Source organism: Eschscholzia californica, unplaced genomic scaffold, assembly GCF_041429995.1.
Source record: "Eschscholzia californica isolate CP2 unplaced genomic scaffold, dmEscCali1.0.p SCAF_4, whole genome shotgun sequence".
In the NCBI taxonomy this organism is placed as follows: Eukaryota; Viridiplantae; Streptophyta; class Magnoliopsida; order Ranunculales; family Papaveraceae; genus Eschscholzia; species Eschscholzia californica.
In genome coordinates this window covers 11,137,102-11,158,318 of record NW_028238461.1, presented here as the reverse complement: position 1 = coordinate 11,158,318, position 21,217 = coordinate 11,137,102, and the positions used below count along the sequence as shown (strand labels likewise).

Here is a 21,217-nt window from a genome sequence, read left to right as displayed (position 1 = left end):
TCTTGTAAGCTTTTGACAATTTTTTTGATCAAGTGGCCTATTCTTTTATAGAAAAAATAAAAATGAAGTCTTTTTTCTTATCTATAGACATTATTCAAACTATATAATATTGTACCATAATCCTTATAATAAAAAGAGACAACATTTTTGGAGGTAACCATTGAATTTTTACTACAATAAATCCATCCATCGGTCCGAACGAGCAAAACTCTCCCACATCATAAAAAATTATATTTTAGAGGTACTAAAAGGCATGGATATATTCGAAACCCCATAACCTTCGAAATTTTGGCTTTCCATCTGATTAACTCTTAACTAATGTATAGATCATTATATCGCCACTCATCAAATTATGTTTGGGTTCCTTTCTTAATTGAATATATTATTAGTTCAAATTTTAAATTAGTATTTTAGAAAAATATATATGGGTTTTGTAGTGATCAATGCATGGCATGTGCAATCTTTTAAAATTAATCAATTTTCTTGTGGAGCAAAAAAACTCATAATTGAGTTTAATAAAGTTAGTACTTTAAGAGATTAATTAATGAAATTCGTCAAAAAATCATGTCTAAGGTAACTTCTTATGCAAATATTAAATCTCTCTGCAGTGCCACTTCACCCGATATTCTCGCCCGTATGGCTTTAGCACTCATGCGGCATACCCATTTTCTACTTCTAGCACGAATTGTCATTCTCGTGCTAGATATTACGCACAAAAATTAGGTCAAATAGCAATTTTGTAAACCTTTACTACAATAAACACAAGGGGACAACTTCGTTTGTTTCTATTACTTTTATTTTCTTTGGATCAAATAATTATTTAATCAAATACAATTTCAGTGTAAAAAGTTATTAGGGTCTGACTTTAGTTTTATTGGTTGAGAAAGTTATTTCGTATTGGGATTAAACAACATAGTACTAATCGAGAATGCTTAAGTTGCTCTTAAATGCTTAAGCTAGAAGTTGACTTTGTTTCTACCTCCAAATTAAATTTTGTAATCTTTCGATAATCTCATTATAATTACAACACAAATGAAGGTAAAAACCTAAATTCTAAGTCAATGTGTACAACATGGTTTGTTGATATTGATTTACTGTTATTCGTCCAATAATTATTTTGTTCGGAAGTAGCAAAAAATCATGATAGGATAGAATTAAAATATCGAAAAGGTAGAATACCAAGAGACGAAATTAAGTCATCGGAAAAGAATATCACCTATGAATATATAATCCAACCTTTGAAGCTCGACTTGAGAAAAAGGAAAAAAAAGGTCAATGAAATATCTGACGCGTATATATAGGTATGTATGATCTGTGTGTTGTTGAGGTTGTCATCTTGATCCAACGGTGAGCTTACGTATACATTTGACCACCTCTCAATTCTTGACTTGGACCAAATCACTCACTGAATACTAGGAATTATGATGCATGACCAGTTGAACACCCTAGTATTTATCATCCCAATACTCTGTCAGTTCTCTGTCGCCTTTAATTACATATTAATTGTAACAGTCTCCCCTTTGTGGTTAAATATTGTTGCTTATATATCTAGGGTAATTTAGCTTCACCACTAAAATGTTAGTTTAATTAAGGTTTCAATCTAGTAATATTTTATTTAAGAGTTAATTCTCATTTAGTCTTCATTTCTTTATCCACTAGAAAGTAAGTTCTCCTTATTTTGTGTACAACATTTGAATCAGTTCTCCAAATTCATGATTATGTCATTCAAATTTCGTATTTTTTTTTTCCAAATTGTTCTCTCCATAAGCCTTTTCCCCTTCTTATTAGCCGAAACGGATTGTCAAAATGGTTGTAGAGTGGGTTTCCGACAATGAACGACATACTTAGCGACCTTCAACAAATTTTTTTCAATCTTACACAATCTTGGCAAATAAGAAAGAGAAAAGTCGACAACTGGTAGCCCAGTTGGTAAGTACGTATATCCTGCAATGCGGAAGTTCCAAATTCGATCCCATTTAATTTCGTGGATTTTGGTCGGTTATCGTGCTTGTCACATCGTATCGATGCCCAATGCCTCTGTAATGGCCAATGTAGTCAATATTCCAAAAAGAAGAAAGAGAAAAAGCATAAAAGAAAACATTTTGAATAAACAAGCACCAACTCAATCGGACAGTTCCAAACAAATTATATTTAGATACGAGAAAAACAAAGATCTCATATGCCGTTTTATTTGTTGTTGTCATGCCACATTTGAATTCTTGCTTAGAAGTTTCTTTCGTCTTAGAACTTACATTTTCCTTTTTTTTTGCTGAAAGAACGTACTTACATTGTCTTACAAGAATATCCTATATCAACTTATATTAGTCACTCACACGAGTATACTCCAGACAATTTAGACCTCGAGCCAAATATTATATTGTTTATGTTTTGTCTGACTTGTGATGTCAAAGTTGTGTGAGCAACTACTTTAAGATGATTTTGGGTCATTTGAATTAGATTAGTGAGATTAAGATGTGCTTATTTCAAGCAATGAAAAAGAAAAGTGCCACCTTAAGAGCATCTCCAATGGGACACTTAACAAACACTCTAAAAATCCTAAGTGTCAAGGGTCAAAAGAGATTCTCTTTCCTAGATGTCAATATAGAGACACTCTAATTTTTGTTGGTCTCCAATGGAGATCTCTAAAGACTCCATAAGTAATACACATGTTCCTCTTTAATTCAATAGATAAAAAGTAGTTGAAAAGTAAGGGTTTCTATTGGTTGGAATATTAAAGTAACACTTAGAGAGTCTCAAGTAGACACTCTCATTTTAGAGTTTCTCTCTCTAGACACTCTATAATAAATGTGTCCACCTCACATTAGAGTGTCTAACAAGGTGTTCCATTGGAGATGGTTTTTTAACAAAAACTCTCAAAAATCAAATGTGGCACTCTAAGTGTTAGAGATTAAGTGTCCCATTGGAGATGCTCTTAGCTCGGATTGTTGCCTTTGGGTTTTTGTATTTCTATTCCTTAAAAAAATTCTATTAATAGTTTTTAGTGTGCTTTCCCGGTGAATCAAATATTTAGTATTACACTTCACGGTTTCACTGAAGAATAGACCTCTTTTTTTTGTTTATACGAGAATCCAACATATTTTAATCTAAGTATAAAAGTTTATCTCGTCATAGAACTTACACTGTCTTACGAGATCAATAGCAATAAATAAAACTTTAAGTCGTTTCGGGTAATTTGGAGATAGAAACGAAACACGAAGAAAAAAGTCCATCATCAGTCATAGATTTGGAGATTAAAGGAAAAAGAATCCGAATAAAATATATAAAAAATACTACAAAATCGAATAAATGGAAGGAAAAATCATAATTCACACCATGACACTAATAGCTATTCCATTTCCTACTCCTTTTTCTTTTTTCAAGTCATTAAAAAACAATTCTAGGCATGGTAAGACGGTGGAGATGAAGAGCACTTAAGATTAGAAACCATTATTTGCCACACTTTGACCTCTCCATCTAGACTTCCGCTACAAACCGTAACAATATTTGGTGACGTTTCGTCCAAAACCTTTACCAATGACTTCACTGGTTTTTTATGTCCTTCTAACACAGCTAAACAACAATACTCTTGACTATCACCTCGTCTTTGCCAAATCCTAACCGTCCGATCTGCTGACCCACTCATCAACAAACCCGATACGTTAATTAAACATAATATCGCTCCGGTATGTCCTCTTAACGCACCCGTTACACTCATATATTCAGCTGAATCTTCTTTTTCCCACACCAAAATCGATCGGTCACAAGCACCCGAAAATAAAACGATACCATCTTCACTCAATGCAAGTGCATTAACCGCCGATTTATGTTTTTGTAACGTTGCTACCAAACTATGTTTTTTCTTATCAACCGTTTTTCTCCAAACTTTAATCTGTTTATCGGCTGAACCTGTATAAACAGTTCCGTCAAATGAAACAGCAACTGAGTTAATAGCGTCATCGTGGGCTTTTATCGATTCTAAACAAAGCCGATCTTTTGATCTCCAAATTTTCAAATATTTATCCCAAGAAACGGAATAAATTAAACCGTTATTTTCAATAATACCGGAAACAGTATCGGAATGTTCAATCCAGAGCTGTTTTTTATGACGTCTAACCGATACGTAGTTTTTCGGTAAGAAAGAATTACGAATACGATCTTTAACAGTAGGAAGAGTTGATATAAGTTTATGTCGTTTATTCTCCCCAGTTATTTGCCAAAACCGAATCTTACAATCTTGATGAGCCGTTATAACATTACCGTTACAAAAAGTAATTGATTTAACAGAACCAGTATCATTATCTTGATCATTGAAAGTATCGATAATCGTGTTATTTGATAGATCAACGACGTGGATTAGATTTCTAGAAGCAACGTATAGATGTTTATTTGAGACGGCAAGACAAGTAATTTGGTAAAGGTTTTTTTGGAAAGAAAAAAGACAGATATGAGAAACCGATAAATCCGTAGATTTAGAAGAGAGAGATTTTTGAAGAGAAGGAATAGAAGGTAATGTTTGTAGAGAGAGATTAGATTGAAGAGTTGAATAACTGCTTTCTTGTGATGATGATGGAGATGATGAATTACTGTTACAAATTTCGGAAATAAAACTGCTTGTATCGGATGAAGTAGAAAGAATCGGAGATTGTAACGGTTTTTTATTCCGGGTTTTATCATCAAGTGTGTATGAATGAGGATCAGAGGAGCAGGAGAACCAGGTCTTGATAGTCATTGCCGGTAAACCTAGAGAGAGAAAGTTTTTTGTTTTAGAGAGAGAGAGAGAGAGAGAGAGATGGGGGGAGGTATGAAATGTTGGATTTGTGAGTTGTGGCAAGTGTGGTGATTGTTTGTATTTATAAAGGATTGGATGGATTGTGGTGGGTTGTGGCAACTTGGGGGGAAATAAGGCAGAAGGGAGTGGAACTTAAAGATTGGGGTTGGGGGGGGCTAATTGGGGGTGGGACCAAAGGGAAGAGGAGGAGTTTGAATTGGAGAATGAGGGTGTGTTTTTGTACTCCCAGACTGACAAAATAGGTCGTGCCCTGGGTGCATTGTGAAGAAGCAACAGATATTCAATGGGCCCAAAACAGAAGGATTTTTGTGGTTTCTTCTTGGGTGGCCGCTGTTTTTGGGAATACGTTTGGTTGCGAAGAATGTTGACTTTTAAGATCAAGAAACAACTGAATGTAAGACTTGGTCAATCAGACTCGACCTCATGACTTGGTCGACTAGACTTGACCTCATAACTTGGTCAACTCTCTATTTCTATGAAGGGAGGAGAGAGAAGCGATGGTGGTAGTAGAGGTGGTGGTGTATGTCGGAGGAGGTGGTGGTTGCTAGAAAAGATGAACAAGTCTTTGTATTCGTAAGTCTTGTTGGGGTCAAATTTGATTCACCGAGTCTCGTATTCTCCCTAATTTTTCTCAACCCTGCCATCAAGGTAGTTTTCACAGGAGACGACCAAAGTCGTGATGCTGTGTCCGACACTTAAGACTGCAAAATCCCCAGCGACTGAAGTGAACGAGCAAGATTTAGAAAGATAAGTGAAGTTGATTTTTTTTCTATATTCCAGTATTCCACCCATGCACCTAAGTTGCTTAGACTCTGCAGGTTTATGTGTCGTACAAAATAATGTTTTTCTCTCGCCAATTCTCTAACCACTATTTGGCTTGGCTTGGCAGAAGGTGTTTCGTTCCCTCTCTTTGCATGCGTCTTACTTGCATAGTTCGTTTGCATCTGAATCGTTTGAATATGACTTGCATTGTTTGTCTGAACTTGAATCATCTGACTCAAATAACTCCAGTACCCTAGATTAACTTAAATTAGTCACTCACACAAGTTTGACATCACGAGTCAAAAAAAAAAAAACAAATAATTTGAAAACCAACGACAGACAATGTAGACCCTAAACCAGATATCATAATATTAGTATTTTGGCTGACTCGTGATGTCTGAATTGTTTAAACAACTACTTTAAGTTGATTTTGATTCATTTAAGTCTAATTATTGAGATTAAGATGTTTCCATTTCAAACAATAAAAAAGAAAAAGACCACCTTAGCTCGGCTTGTTGCATTTTGGTTTTTGTATTTTATTCGTAGATCTCAACATATTTTTAAGAATTTAGTCAAATTCAACGTATATCTTGACTACTTTTAGTGATCTACGTTTTTACGTCTGCAAAATAGTATTCTCAAGTGAAGATGATCTAAGTATTAAAAATTCGATTAAAATTACCTTCTAAAACTTACCATGATTTCTTTATGCTTTTATATCAAAGGAGTGTGAAAAATTTACTTGGACTGCTATCATATAAATAAATCAGACTATCTAAAAAACTATGATCTGGTTAACACTTTTGACTATAAAACAATGTTTGATAAAACATTGAAAAGTAAACTAATTGAAAACCAAATTGCTTTAATGTTAATGGTACGAATAAAATAAATAAATTTAAAACTAAATATATATATATATATATATATATATATATATATATATATATATCTCATGATCTTTTTATAAATTTGATTTAATTTGGGATGCAACTAGACAATATCTGGCATCATTCTTAAAAATTAAAATGGCTCTAATATGCTCCAAATAAGTCATTTTCCTACATCCTTCCTAAACAATTTCTTATAGTTAAAGTATCTATCATTTCTTGCTTTATTTCTAGCTTCTTTTGTTCTTTCCATTTTGTTCTTACTTTATAATTGCATACTTTATCTGTGTTAAGATTGTAAAATCTCTTTCTTAGACAACTTTATAGTTAAATTATAGTTATTTAGATTAAAGACCTCGCCTAATTAAACAACTCGAAAATTATAGACCAAAAAGAATCACCTTTTTCATTAAATTTAAACCCCGGCCATAAATCTTATTGTCACATTTTTCATATGAGAATGAAGTGTAAGTATACAAATACTTATGGTTTGTAGATGTTGTACCGTAAACATCTTCCAAAGTTCAGAATAAGATAGTAAGATTTCAAATTTTCAGTAGTAGGAACAGTAGACGAAATTCATTTTCACATGTGAAGGTATAAAACTGGGCGAAATATTATTTCTAAAGTAGATAGTTTAATTTCTCCATGATCAATTACTTGTAAGAACAATATATTCATTTGAAATTTGAGGCAAAAAACTTGACTTTGACCTTGAAATTGACTTGGAATTTTGTAACAGCAAATCCAGTTTATAATCAGGTTTAACCTGATAGTTAAGCCATCAAATTAGACACCAATTGTGAGGATAAAGGACCAAATCGTTTCCACATTTAGGGTTTTAAGGGGCTTATGATTTTAAGAATAGAAAAAAGTATAACTTTTTTGAAATTTTTTTTTTTTGTTAAGGAATAACTTTTTTGAAATTGTTCACATCAATTTATTCCCTTGACCATGTCTCATTCCAAAACATTAGACATAGTTTAAGAAAATTAAGGTTGGTAAAATTCAATTACATTCTTCTTCTTGGTCAAGTTCACATTTTCCCATTCTTGAGGTTATGGCAAATTGATTCATTTCAAATAATTAGGGTTGAATAGAGCACTATATAATGACTTTCAAAAGATTTTGATTGAAGACTTTCTAAGTTATATTCATTTGTATTTGGTTTATTTTAAATCAAATATTTCAAGTCACGATTATGCGTACCCATACCGTCGGTTAAAGATACAAAATTACTGTTCAACTTTTATATCCTATGCAATATTTAATTTGGTAGGAAAAAGCTCCCATTTGTCGTTAAATTTTACATAAATTGCTTCAACTTTTATATCCTATGCAGTATTGAATTTGGAAGGAAAAAGCTCCGATTAGTCGTTAAATTTTACATAAATTGCTTCAGACTAGCTATTTTTCTTCAAGTAAATGACCCGTACAATTAGGTTCATGTGTAGCTCAATTAGTTCGGCAAAGGACTATAAGTTCAACAATGCACTCCTTTCTTGTCATTGATTCCTAAGTAGTTAGTGCCATTATGGTCAGGGAAAAAATAAACAACTATTACAACAAGAAGTTCCCATGACGTCGGTTAAAGACACAAAATTACTGTTCAACTTTTTATATCCTATGCAGTATTTAATTCGGTAGGAAAAAGTTCTGATTTGTCGTTAAATTTTACATAAATTGCTTCAGACTAGCTATTTTTCTTCAAGTAAATGATCAGTACAACTAGGTTCAGAGTCGTGGCTGAGAATTTGAGGGCCCAGGGCGAAATTTAATTGTGGGCCTTTCGTACATAAATAAATTACGTTCACAAAATCGAACAAAATGTAAGATGATGAAAATCATTAGTGATTCACATGTGTATTTATGTATTATTATTTTTTTGTGGAAAAAACATTTAACTTTCTATTTCTTAAAAAACACTTCAAAAATTAATGAAATACACCTAATATTAAAATGGTTAAGACAAAGTGTAGTGGAGCAAAAATAGAGATTGACTTAGCAATTATATTCTCATCCAAAAGAAAATCAAAATGTAGCCATCAGGATTTGAACCCGCGTCAAAAACATGGACGAACATCACCCTTCCCACAAAGCTACTAGTTGGTGGATGATTAAGGTGGTATTGTAAATTATATAATCAGTCTGGCCCTTTAATAGAAAGTGGGCCCTTTTGAGGTGGGAGCCCAGGGCGGACCCCCTGCCCGCCCGCCCCCTCAAACACGGCTCTGACTAGGTTCATGTGTTTAGCTCAATTGGTTCAGCTACGACTATAAGTTCAACAATGCACTCCGTTCTTGTCTTTGATTCCTAAGTAGTTAGTGCCACTATGGTTAGTGAAAAAAATAAACACTATTAGAACAAGAATCGTTCCCAATCCACATGCTCTCTAATATTTCAAATTTATGCAGCTAAGCTACATCAAGTAAGACAATTTTCACAAGCATTAACAAATTACAAAAGAAAAATATCATCTTTTAGGAAAAATAAACTAAGTTATCATGCTAAAACAATAGCCACGTGAAACTCAAATATCTTCCATGTGATTATATCTCATAAATATCTTATAAATATCTCAAACCTTTTTCCTTTGAAAGTAATAATTTTATAACAGACCTATAACAAAAAGAGAACTGACACTCAAAAAGATAAAAGATTTAGTTGATCAGTAGTTTCTGATTAAAGCATGTGTTTCTCGAATAAAGCTAAATCTTCGTACCTACATTATGTAATTTATCAAATCAATGTTTGTCACACTTTTTTAATCTGTATAAGAATCGTAATGCATGACCAATGGGTTCCATTGAAATAAGCTTCAAATTATAGAAAAATATTTAAATAGTACTAACTAGTTTCGCTAACTTAATAATCTATTTTGCTTATTTACTTTCTCGACACCTAATTATATTGATAGTACAACTTTGGGTTATATATACACGATCCTTTAATAGTTTAATCTTTCATACTGGATTGGTGTGTCCTTTGATTGAACATACATGTGATAAGGAAATTAAAGTATAAAAAGAAGTTATATTTGGTGAAAGAAATAAATAAAGTACTACAAATAAAAGATAAGGCGAAGGTGGAGAAAGATATTTTGTCGTTTCAAATTTTTGGCATTCAAGTTCATATATTCTTTTTGAAGCTCATCGATGAAAGAAAGAGAAAAATGGGTCGTCTGAAAGAAGAGTAAAAGAATATAAACTCACGATCGAAGAAGAAACATATATTTGAACTGGAGTGCCGAATAAACATTTCGTATTTGTAGCACAACAGTTCGGCCCACCGCCCACTCTTGATTGTCATTGGGAAGTCTCATTTGGGCCTCTCCCCATTTGTGTTTGACTGGGTCAATTTTCTATGACCACCACACTCTCGTTGTATCCCGGTTCGGTGGTGGAGTGGGGGCAAACCCCATTGAAGAGTTAGTTGTTTTGGTTGTTAGTATGGCTTCTAAAAAAAATTAATTTTTTAGAGAGAAGAGAGATGATTTTTTTTTAATGTTTGAAGGTCGCCGGCCGAAAAATTCGCCGGTCGACGACCTTGGCCGGTGAAGACGATGAGGTGGCTAGAAGATGAGGTGGCAGAGAGAGATGATGAGGTGGAGGAGAGAGAGGTGATGACTATTTTTGATAAAATAGGGGGCTAGGCAGGAAGTTAGTCATAAAGTTGGGGGCTATTTGGAAAATAACTCTAAATTAAACATGGTATGGAAGAGATTCAAAATATTGATTTGTCATGGCAAGTGAGTTTAATAGGCTCTTATAAAAAACGAATTGCGTCAACAATTAGGAGCCCAAGTGGTTCCAAGGTGTTGACATAAACTCCAGAAAGTCCTGGAGGTCTCAAGTTCGAATCTCAGAGAAGGTGAAATCTTTGGTTATCTAAATTGGGAGTATTAGGGTATAAAATAATGTAGTTGGGCTTTAGGCCATTATCTAGTTGGGCTATAGGCCTGGTCTTGTTAGAGTTTGAGTGGGCGGTTATCGAGCTTATCACATCTTTGATGTATCAATGCGAAATGTAACGACTAACGTACACCATAGTCGACTTCTAAAAAAGAAAAAAAAAATGAATTGCAAATATAGCCGTTAGTGGTGCTTCAAACAGAGGTGCTTTTATACTAAATCGCCATGCCCCAGTGTAGACATATTTATATGTGACAAATTAGGAAATCAAAGAAAAATGGGCCCTTGTGGTGAGGGGACCCAGTGTGGGCCCCTGGCCCGCAACCCCTACCAGGCGTCTGCACCCCCCACCACACGGACCTGCTCCCCTCTCTCTCTCATCTCTCTGTCCACGCTTCTTTTCTCTCGCTCTCTCGCATCTGTCGGTCCTCTTTCTCATCTATCTTGCCTTTCCACAGTTCCACTCATTTTTCTTTCTCTATGTTCTCTTTGCTGAGGCAAGGGTGCAAACATGAGAGAGTGGTGATTAGTGTATGTGATGATGGTAGTAATGTTGGTGGCCATGATGAGGCAACGGTAGTGTTGACGATTGTGGCAACGTTGGTGGTTGATGAATGATGATAAATGGCGATGAAGATGAGAGAGAGAAACAAGTCGTCAACATCCCTGCACCATTAACTTCATCTTTTCATGTTTATGTGTACTAGTAATGCGTCTGAACTTAAGAAAGTTGGGATATTTTTAGTGCCTTTATCAGTCTGCTGGCTTTGTACATACATTGTGTGTCCATAGCACTTTCCAATGGCTCATGAATAGTCGTTAGGAAAATTTTATACAAACACGTTTTTTTTACTATACACACACGGTTACTCACAGCACCATCCAAATCCATTTTTATTATTCACACATTCCAACACCTTATTATCACCAGCAACTCATGGAAATAACACATCATGTCAAAAATTGCATTTCTTTCCTTTCGCCTCTCTCTCTCTCCCCGTTCGCATCATTTCCTCTCAGGGGTCTTAGACCCTCCATAGTCCAATTTTTTTGACCCTTCTCTAAAGGTGAACATTGGTTGAATAACCGACTTTTTGAACCTATTCATAGTCCGATTCAAAGAGTTCGGTTATTGTAAATCTCAATTCGAACCAATTCGTTCATGGTTTTGTTCGGTTACCGAACCAAACTATGCATGAACAGTTTGGTTCGGTTATTTAACCGAACCAAAAGTCAAAATTTTGTCAAGAACAAACTTTCGGGGTTTCAACTTAAAAACTTGCTACAATTATACTTAAAACGTGCTAAAAAGTAGTATTATCTCACAAACCATTAAGTTTACATGTATGTGATTAATTCGACGTAGTTTATCAACATTCGAAGAAATAAAAAAAATGATAAACAATTTAATAATCTCCACCATCCGTCATGTTCAATCATATACTGTTACATATATAATATGCAAAAGATGATAATAAATGGTTTGGTTCGGTTATCCGTCAAACGAATTCATATACCAAACCAAACCACTCTGTTTTTACATTTAGTAGCCAAATCAATCCAGATAACCATTGGATCGGGGAACTTGGGGTTAAACGAGAGAGCTCTCCATAACTGCTTTTCCTGAGAAACCGTCCAGAGATCGTCTTTGCTTTTCCGGCGAAGGGTTCTCCCTTCGCCGAATTTCCTTTCTTCGTTCTTAATAAAAGTCATTTACTTTGTTGGTCTTTTAAGGCATGTTTTTGTTGATCTATAGGATCTTTTTGTTGTTTTCGTATTTCTTTAAGGTTGAGTGCTTGGTCATGGACATCCACTGGGAGTTTCTTCAACAACTCACAACTCTCTCAACCGACAAACCGGAACCATTCACAACCCAATTTTCATTCCAAGAAGTTCAACCCGTAAACTATAGACATAGTTGTACGGTCAAAATCCTAAGTTACAAGTTCTTTGTTCAATTTGAAGTTCAAACTCATCATGTTCAACTACGGCCAAAGTTCAAACTCATCATGTTCAACCCGTAAACTTGGACGTCTATACATTTATACTACCTATTTTCATTTTCCATTCACAATTTGAAGTTTTGAGAATCGGGGCTTAGTACCCTGCTATAGTTCCTCTTGGGAAAGTGGAAAAACGAGTTCTGCTTTAACCATAAACACATCTATGATGTTGACATTGTTGTTTAAGCAAGACATGGTAGTTAGTCTGTATTTTAGGTGATTCTCAATGATGAAGAATAAAGCTCTTTTGTTTGTTATTCTTGTGGGTGAGATGATGGAATGCTACTGGGCAGCATATATTTATTTATTATGGCTCAGAATTAGGTTATCTTGACAAGAAACAAACACCAAGGCCCAAGGGATACCGTCATGGTTAAGCTTCTTCCCAACTATCCGAATGAGTTTAAAGTTGTACTATTTTGGGAGAAGGATAACATGGCAAAATTGAAATCCTTTCAACCGGATATGTTTATGGAAGACGACAATATGTCGGAAGAGGAGGCGGGGCAGTCGGAAAGAGAACACCGATCACCCACTCAAACCGACCACGTGGCAGGAGCGGTTACTGTTAGGAAAAATAACCTAATTAACTTGTTCAGTAATATGAAGATAAACGATGCGAAAGTAAAAGTAGAGACACCAAGATTATTTAACGTGGCAAAAAACCCTCCAAACTAGAAGGTAAAAAACCACGGGACCTAGTCCAGAAATCTTCCACTATAATTAAATAATGGATTACACAACTCTTCCCCAAACCTATGGTGGATAAACTGAACAAAGAAACAAAGAAATAAAATCTCTTACTCCTTAGGATTTGAACAAATCCTAGATTCCTAAAGGTTGAAGAAGATAACCACAAACTAAATTGCTTCACAAGATTAATAATCTTCTTTTCTTCAAACCAATATTCTGCTCTTTCAATCTCCCTTGAAAGAACCACTTCAGAAATCTCTCTTTCTCTGACTTCTCTTTGTTCTGGAAGTTGTTGTGTATAAATCTCTTCCCTTTCATTCCCTTTTATAATGATAAATAGGGAGGTTTACCAATAGAAATAGGAATTCCTTTTTAGGCTTGAAAAAATAAAAACTTCTATTTTTTCCCCAAACAAGGAATAAAGGAAATCCTATTCCTACTAGGAGTCCTTTTATTATAAGGAGGGACCCCAACAGTTACAAATCCAGGAAGGTAGTGCTTTACCCACTACATCCACTAATCTGGTACAACCCAGAGTGGTTACAATCCAGGAGCGGTTACATCCCGGAGCGGCTAGAATCCAGTTCGGGTACGATCCAGTTCGGTCCGAGATAGCTAAAACTGAATCCCACAACTTGGCCCTGAAGATGGTGGGAATCATGTCACTTCCCTCCTTATAGGCACTCATTTGTGAGAGTGTTTCTTTGTACTTTAACTTCTTCATGTAATTCCTTTTGGCTTTGCCACATCAATGAAGTTAATAGTTTCAAAAAAAAAAAAAAACCATTGGATCGGTGTTCAAACCGCCCAAATCTGTTTGGATCGGATTAGTTTGGTCAGTAAATATGCACCCCTACCCTTCTCTCGTCCAGCTTTCCGGCAAAACCCTCGCGGGGAGGGGAGAGGAGAGAAAAAGAGGAGTGGGACCCTCTATTTGCCTATAGGCACCCCTTAACCCCATCCCAAAAGAAAGTTAACCATTCTCTTGTAATTTCCCTTATTAAACAAACAAAAAAAGGAAAGAAAAAGCAGCAAAAAAGGAAGACAGACACACATTTTGATTGATTGCTTCTTCTCTTTTCATTTCGAGTTAATTGAAGACCAGAATTTGCTTTACCAATATAGCAAGAGCAAAACCCATAACTTCTTCTTCTTCTTCTTCTCTTTTCCCTCTCTCTTTCTCTTCTCTTCTCTTCTCTTTCTTTAGCTTTTATCTGAGGATGAAGAAATAAGAGAGAGAGAAGTCGATCTGGTTCTAATTCACTACTACTACTGATTCAGTGAAACTGAGTAAAAGGTTAGAGAGAGAAAGGGTAGAGAGAGAGAGAGAGAGAGAGATGGGTGGAGTGACTTCATCAGTGGCAGCAAAGTTAGCATTTTTCCCACCAAACCCACCTTCATACAAGTTAGTAACAGATAAACTAACTGGTCTAATTACTCTCAGCACTTTCCCTCACAGAGAAAATGTTGAAGTTCTTAAACTACCCACTCGCCGAAACAATGAAATCTCTGCAATTTATGTTCGTAACCCCATGGCTGTATCTACCCTTCTTTACTCTCATGGAAACGCCTCTGATCTTGGTCAGTTATATGAACTTTTTATTGAATTGAGCATCCACTTACGAGTCAATCTCATGGGGTATTATACTTCCAACTCTACTGTTTTCTGTCTATTAAAGTTTAGATTTTTAGTTCTATTAGTTTGGGTCTACTCAATTTCATAAGCATCTTAGTATAATTCCATTAGTTTGGGTATCTGATTTTCCTTTTCATTTCTCTCTTTTCATGGCTTTTGGCATGTGAGAATAGTCCGACATAGGCGATCTACTAACCAAGAAATATAATGTCTTCCCCATGTGGGCCTATTCTCCCATTGGCATGATATTTAGGTTTTGGTAATGATACTTATGCAGTTATGCTTCTTTGGTAATCTTTGATTTAATTGAAGGTTACTTTAAGCATGTTCTTAATTGATTATTTGAATGGGGGTTGTATGATTAAGTGTGCTTTTTCTAGCTGATTAAGTGTGCTATTAGGTTATTATGAAAGTAAAATAGATTTATCAAAGAATTGTTGTGAGAATCCTTCTTTAAGAGATCTCTTTTTTTCACGTTCACTCTTTAATATATGGATCATTTAGCATCTAGGTTTGGTGAATTTATGTCTAACATTCTAAATATTTTATATAAACTTTAGTTCTTTGCTCCCCACATCGTGATTTGATTAGGAAACTGGCAGCATTTGCAATTAGTTCTTTAACTCTTATATGTATCTTATGTAGGTATGATTATTCGGGATACGGACAGTCGTCTGGAAAGGTAAGTTCGTATTAGGAATTTGCCCTGGAATCACCATTGTATACAACTACTTAATGCAGAACTTTATTTTCCAAAAATGACAATTAAGTTGTTGTCTTCCAATTTTGCAGCCAAGTGAACAAAATACTTACGCAGATATTGAAGCTGCCTATAAGTGCCTTACAGACAGCTATGGTGCTAAACCAGAAAATATAATACTTTATGGTCAATCTGTCGGAAGTGGGCCTACTTTAGACCTAGCCGCTCGCTTACCTGATTTAAAAGCTGTGGTTCTGCATAGTCCTATACTCTCTGGTTTAAGGGTCATGTATTCCGTGAAACGCACGTACTGGTTTGACATTTATAAGGTTAGATTCTTCATCTTCGCGTCTACCTCTACCTTTATATATTCACTTTGAGGACAAGCTTATGCTGGATTATTGAACTTTCTTCCGTTCTTCCATGCAGAACATCGACAAAATCCCATTGGTTAATTGTCCTGTGCTTGTCATTCACGTACGTATTCCATTCTGACATTCTTCATTTGAAAGTAATATATAATATTTTTTGCAACTTGTGAATAAATGTAGATCTTAAAACCAGTCTAGTTCTCAAATTCAGACTTATAATTTAACTGAAACTACATGCATCAGACTCTGGAGAAGAAGACTTGTTCTAAGGTCAAACTCCATTAGAGAGATTAAAGCACGCAAAACTACTAATAGTACTTATACCTAAATCATACTCACATTCCGATTTCACATTATTAAAAGAAAAACAAACTGAGAGTCATTTTTTACTAGCCGAACCAATTTTGTGTTAAGATAGCTTCTATAATCTCGTGGCAGTTAGATATCAAAGATGCTCATTTTTTTCTCTAGTATATAACCAGAACTCTCACGAATTCAGCTTCTAACATGCAGGGGACCTCTGATGACGTTGTGGACTGCTCTCATGGTAAGCAACTTTGGGAACTATGTAAAGAAAAATATGAACCTCTATGGCTTAAAGGGGGGAGCCATTGCGACTTGGAGCTTTTCCCTGAATACCTTACACATCTCAAGAAGTTCATTTGTCACGTGGAAAGGTCGCCTTCTGAAAGAAGTAGTTCAAGGCAGAGCACTGACCAGGTTGAGCTCCCGCGAAAGAGCACTAGGAAGAGCACTGATCGGAGAGAGAAACCAAGAAAGAGCACCGACGAGTTCAAAAGCCATGACTACAAATCAACTCTAGACAAGTTCGAAAATTTGAAAAGTTCTTCAGACAATATAGAGAGGTCTCGAAGAAGTGTCGGCTGCTTTGAGAAGTCTCGGACGAGCATTGACCTCCAATTGGTGAAAGCACGAAGAAGTGTAGATGGTTGGATAGAATACGAGCTGGGTAAATAAACCCACATAATGTATAATTCGTACACACATTCCGGTTTGTGAAAAAAGAAAGGGAATATTATTTTGGTGTATTTCTTTATGGTTTGCAGTTGTCTAGTACTGGTTAAAGTTCTATAGTAAGGGGTTCTTTTTTTAAAAAAGTTTTCGTGTTTTTCTCTTCTTGATTCATGAACGTAAAACTCTATGAAATGTTTGATTTCTTTCACTGAAAAGAAAATGGATTCATGAAAGTTTGTTAAATGTCATTAAAGAAAGATACATATTTCATCATTGATTGCACTTTCAGCCTTTCAGGTGCAAAAAGGATTTAAGAACTTCCGAAGTTGTATAATCTCTGTCAAATTTAAGACAGAGAGATGTTTGTATTTCAACAAGTTCAATTAAACAGGAGCACTTATTGCAGGTATGAATCTATTTTGCTTGAGCTTCAATTTTACCAGAGAATAGTAGGTTCCTCAGCGACCAACACTCAGAACTACCGCAGTGAGATGGTTCATCAATCCATCTTCAATGCCTACCAAGAACTCCAAAAACAGCAAGCACTCGTCGAAATGATCTGCGAACCCGAAAAAACTGAAAGGGTATACACTCTTTACTCTCCATGGTTTGTTACTTTGTTGCCTATCTTACAGGAGGTTGGGACCAAACATCGCTTGCTTGACTAATCTAAGTTTTTAGGGTTTTGTGTTCTAAATCACTTGCTTTATGATTGGCTACCAAGTCAAAACTTTCAAGCTTGTAGTACACCAGAGCTCTTTATTGACTAAGGAGTATTTGATTAGCTTTTTTAATTACTTGTAATTAACATAAAATAATGCTTACTTAGTAGGTGCTTTGTTAATTAGTAACATAATATAATGATTCTTTGGTTGGTAAGCAGTTGACTTTTGTGATTTTAAGTTGTTGGTTTGCTTGGGACCCAAGTCCTGAAATTTCATTAAAGACTTCATCCATTACTTTTTAGCTCCCCAATTCTTTGTGGATTTGATTGCATAAGAAGGTTACTTGTTCTTTCATCCTTAATTGCTTCGAATTTGCTATCTATTCGACGTTTTTCCTGAAGTTACAGATTAAGAAGCGTGATTCCATGGCGTTGTTTCAGCCCCTAGAAAGAAGCAAAAGATCAGCCGGAAAGCAGAAGAAAAAGTTCGACAAAGACTTCCATGGCCAAACTGAAACTTCTAGTTCAAAAAAATTCATGACACCATCAAAGAATGTTCATTTTGAACTCAAACACAGAATCCATGCCCATGAAGGAGGTTGCAAAACTATATCATTTGGGTACGGTTCCGATATGTTGTTCAGTGGAGGAAAAGACGGTAAAATAAAGATTTGGAACACAAAAACCGGATTATTAGAACGAAACGTTGCTTCTTTCGATGGCTATGTGACTGATCTAACTCCTACTAGTGACCATAAGTTTGTTGTTGCAGCTATAAACTCCGAAAAACTCTTAATTTCCAGTGCAGAAACGGGAGAAGTAAATCATGTTTTCACAGGCGATGGAAGTAAACTCAGTGCCATATATGTGAGCAAGGAATCTAACAGATACGTTGTCAGTGTGGGGTTCGATCAACACTTGAAAATTTGGGATCTTCAAGAAGGTGAATGTCTGAACTCATATTTCCTCTGTAAGAAAGAATGCAATTCTGTATGTATGAATATGGATGAAGATACTATTTGTACTGGTCATGTTGATGGAAAGCTTCGATTCTGGAGTCGTGGTGAAGTTCGACCAATGATTAAAGAAGTTGGTATTCATTCAAAACCCATAACTTCAATATGTCAAACGAAAAATTGGAACATTATAATGACGAGTGGGGTAGATAATTGGCATGGGTTTATCGATGTTCGAAGTAAGGAAGTTTGTGAGAAGTTTAGGATTGAAGGGGGAGGAAAATTGAATAAGTCTTGTGTTAGTCTTGATGATAATTTTGTTGCAGTTGGATGTGGTGATGGAAGTGTTCATGTTTGGTCTAGATTAATGAGAAGTGAAGTTTGTGTTCTTAATGAAAAATCAGGAGGTTCTGTTCTTTCTTGTTCTTGGAGTGATCTTGGAGTGCCATTTGCTTCTGCTGATGAGAATGGAAGCATTTCTGTTTGGAATTAGATTTAAAATGTATCTGGTTAGACATGATGTATATTGTTCAATGTTCAATTTCCCATAATCCATAATCTTCTTAATTGATTTTTGTAGAAATTCACGATAATGTGATAATTGGAGATAGATGAACATAAATAACGGACACCATATTTAACGAGGTTCAGTCGGACATTCACGACCTACATCTTCGGAGAAAGCCAGAATGGCTACATACTTTATTAACCACAATTGTGGTGATTTGTTACAATGATTGATTAGTAATCGAATGATTTAATCCTTAGAACCCTTTCTTATTTACAGAGAAATTAGGGTCAGGGTTTCCTAGTTTTTCCTAACTAAATTAAGAAACAATATAAAATACGGGGGATGTGTTTTAAGTCCAAAATCGCATGATCAATGAGTCTAGAGACCAAAGATAATCTGAAATAGAAAATAAATCCACTCAAAGTAAATTACATGTCTATCCTCTCATTCTCTTTTACTGCCTAACCTATCCTAAGTTAAAAAAAAATAATCTAAAATAATATATACCATAATATTTAGAGATTCATTAAATGATTTCCTCAAAAACAAATTTTCCTACCGGAAATGTAGTTGCCTTTACCGTTTAGCAGAATACTTTCTTTTATATTTCTATTAGAATTGGGCAAAAGCAAACCGAAGAGAGAGAGAGAGAGCATCGTCACTTTCTAATATATGAACTAGGTTTTGATTTCATTCATCATCGACGCCCAAATTAAACCGAGTGAAAAAGGTGAAAGCATCGAGTGGGAGAGAGAGAAAATCGATTGATGGTTTCATTCATCATCTACAGTAGTGAAGAGTAAGAAAAAACAAACGTTAAAATAAAATGTTAAAAATGTTGTTAGACTCGATAAGATTCTACGAGCATAAAATTTTATTAGAATCAACCTATTGTAACAAATTCATATCAGATGGTAACAGAATCAAGAAAATGCTAGTAAAATACTGAAAATGTAACAAAAACAATTTCACATAATATATTTTAATTACTAAAAAGTATTTGTTAACCTATTGTAACAAATTCATAAGATGCTAGCAAAATATTCTTGCTTTTTAAACTACTGTATTCAAATTTATTCAACCGATGCTAATAGAATGTAAAAGTTGCTATTAGAATCAATAAGATGTTAGCTAAATAGTATTTGCTTTTTAAACTACTTTATCAAATTCATTCATCAGATGCTAGTAGAATGTAAAATATGCTAGTAGAATCAGTAAGATGCTAGCAAAATAGTCTGTTTTTTAACCTCACAAAAGAATTTGTAGATGTTTAATTGGATCGAGGTAGAGATAAAAAGCAAATCACAAATTCATACTTTCTTGAAGTTCAAAGAACATAGAGTTACAAAGAGAGAAAATCGTTTTTGGGAGAGAGCATCTCGTTTTAGGTAAATATTGGTTGAATTGGTAGGTTAATTTAGACAAATATCAGTTTTGGAAATAATATATTTTCTTGAGTTGAAAGAACATATAGTTGCAGAAAGAGAAACTCGTGTTTGGGAGAGAGAGAACTAGTTTTAGGTTAATATCCATTGATTTGGTAGGTTACTTTAGAAAAATATAAGTTTTGGAAATAAAGATTAACATTAAATATCCACCATAAATATTCTTTCATAAAATTACTAAAAAGTATTTGTTGACCTATTGTAACAAATTCATAAGATGCTAACAAAATATTCGTGCTTTTTAAACTACTGTATTCAAATTTATTCAACAGATGCTAATAGAATGTAAAAATTGCTATTAGAATCAATAAGATGCTAGCTAAATAGTATTTGCTTTTTAAACTACTTTGTCCAATTCATTCATCAGATGCTAGTAGAATGTAAAATATGCTAGTAGAATCAGTAAGATGCTAGCAAAATAGTTTGCCTTTTAACCTCACAAAAGAATTTGTAGATGTTTAATTGGATCGAGGTATAGATAAAAAACAAATCACAAATTCATACTTTCTTGAAGTTCAAAGAACATAGAGTTACAGAGAGAGAAAATCGTTTTTGGGAGAGAGCATCTCGTTTTAGGTAAATATGCATTGAATTGGTAGGTTAATTTAGACAAATATCAGTTTTGAAAATAATATATTTTCTTGAATTCAAAGAACATATAGTTACAGAAAGAGAAATTCGTGTTTGGGAGAGAGAAACTAGTTTTAGGTAAATATCCATTGATTTGGTAGGTTACTTTAGAAAAATATAAGTTTTGGAAATAAAGATTAACATTAAATACCCACCATAAATATTCTTTCATAAAATTTATGGAAAGAATAATTGTATTAACTTAACTATTATAAACCTTTGGTTTACCAATGGTTAAAAAATATTTATGAAAGGACAAAATTGAGAGAAAATTAAAGGAT

At 34.6% G+C, this 21,217-nt stretch overlaps 1 protein-coding gene and 2 pseudogenes across 2 annotated transcripts; 2 read left to right on the top strand and 1 right to left on the bottom strand.

The window, feature by feature from the left end:
• Positions 1-3,251: 3,251 nt before the first annotated feature.
• LOC147542651 (Transducin/WD40 repeat-like superfamily protein) lies at positions 3,252-5,887 on the bottom strand. Its single transcript, XM_086638119.1, has one exon. The coding sequence runs from the start codon at positions 4,727-4,729 to the stop codon at positions 3,398-3,400; it is 1,332 nt and encodes a 443-aa protein (XP_086494245.1). The 5' UTR covers positions 4,730-5,887; the 3' UTR covers positions 3,252-3,397.
• Positions 5,888-14,100: 8,213 nt separating this feature from the next.
• Positions 14,101-16,963, top strand: LOC147542650 (uncharacterized; annotated as a pseudogene). The gene is made up of 5 exons (XR_015223502.1): positions 14,101-14,687; positions 15,330-15,366; positions 15,477-15,713; positions 15,814-15,861; positions 16,269-16,963. The product of XR_015223502.1 is annotated as an uncharacterized LOC147542650 (transcript).
• An 857-nt stretch (positions 16,964-17,820) lies between these two features.
• Positions 17,821-18,843, top strand: LOC147542649 (autophagy-related protein 16 pseudogene; annotated as a pseudogene).
• The last annotated feature ends 2,374 nt before the right edge of the window (positions 18,844-21,217 follow it).

Bases quoted from the DNA above. Each gene is read 5' to 3' on its own strand.
- LOC147542651 (XM_086638119.1), bottom strand. From the start codon at position 4,729: ATGACTATCAAGACCTGGTTCTCCTGCTCCTCTGATCCTCATTCATAC.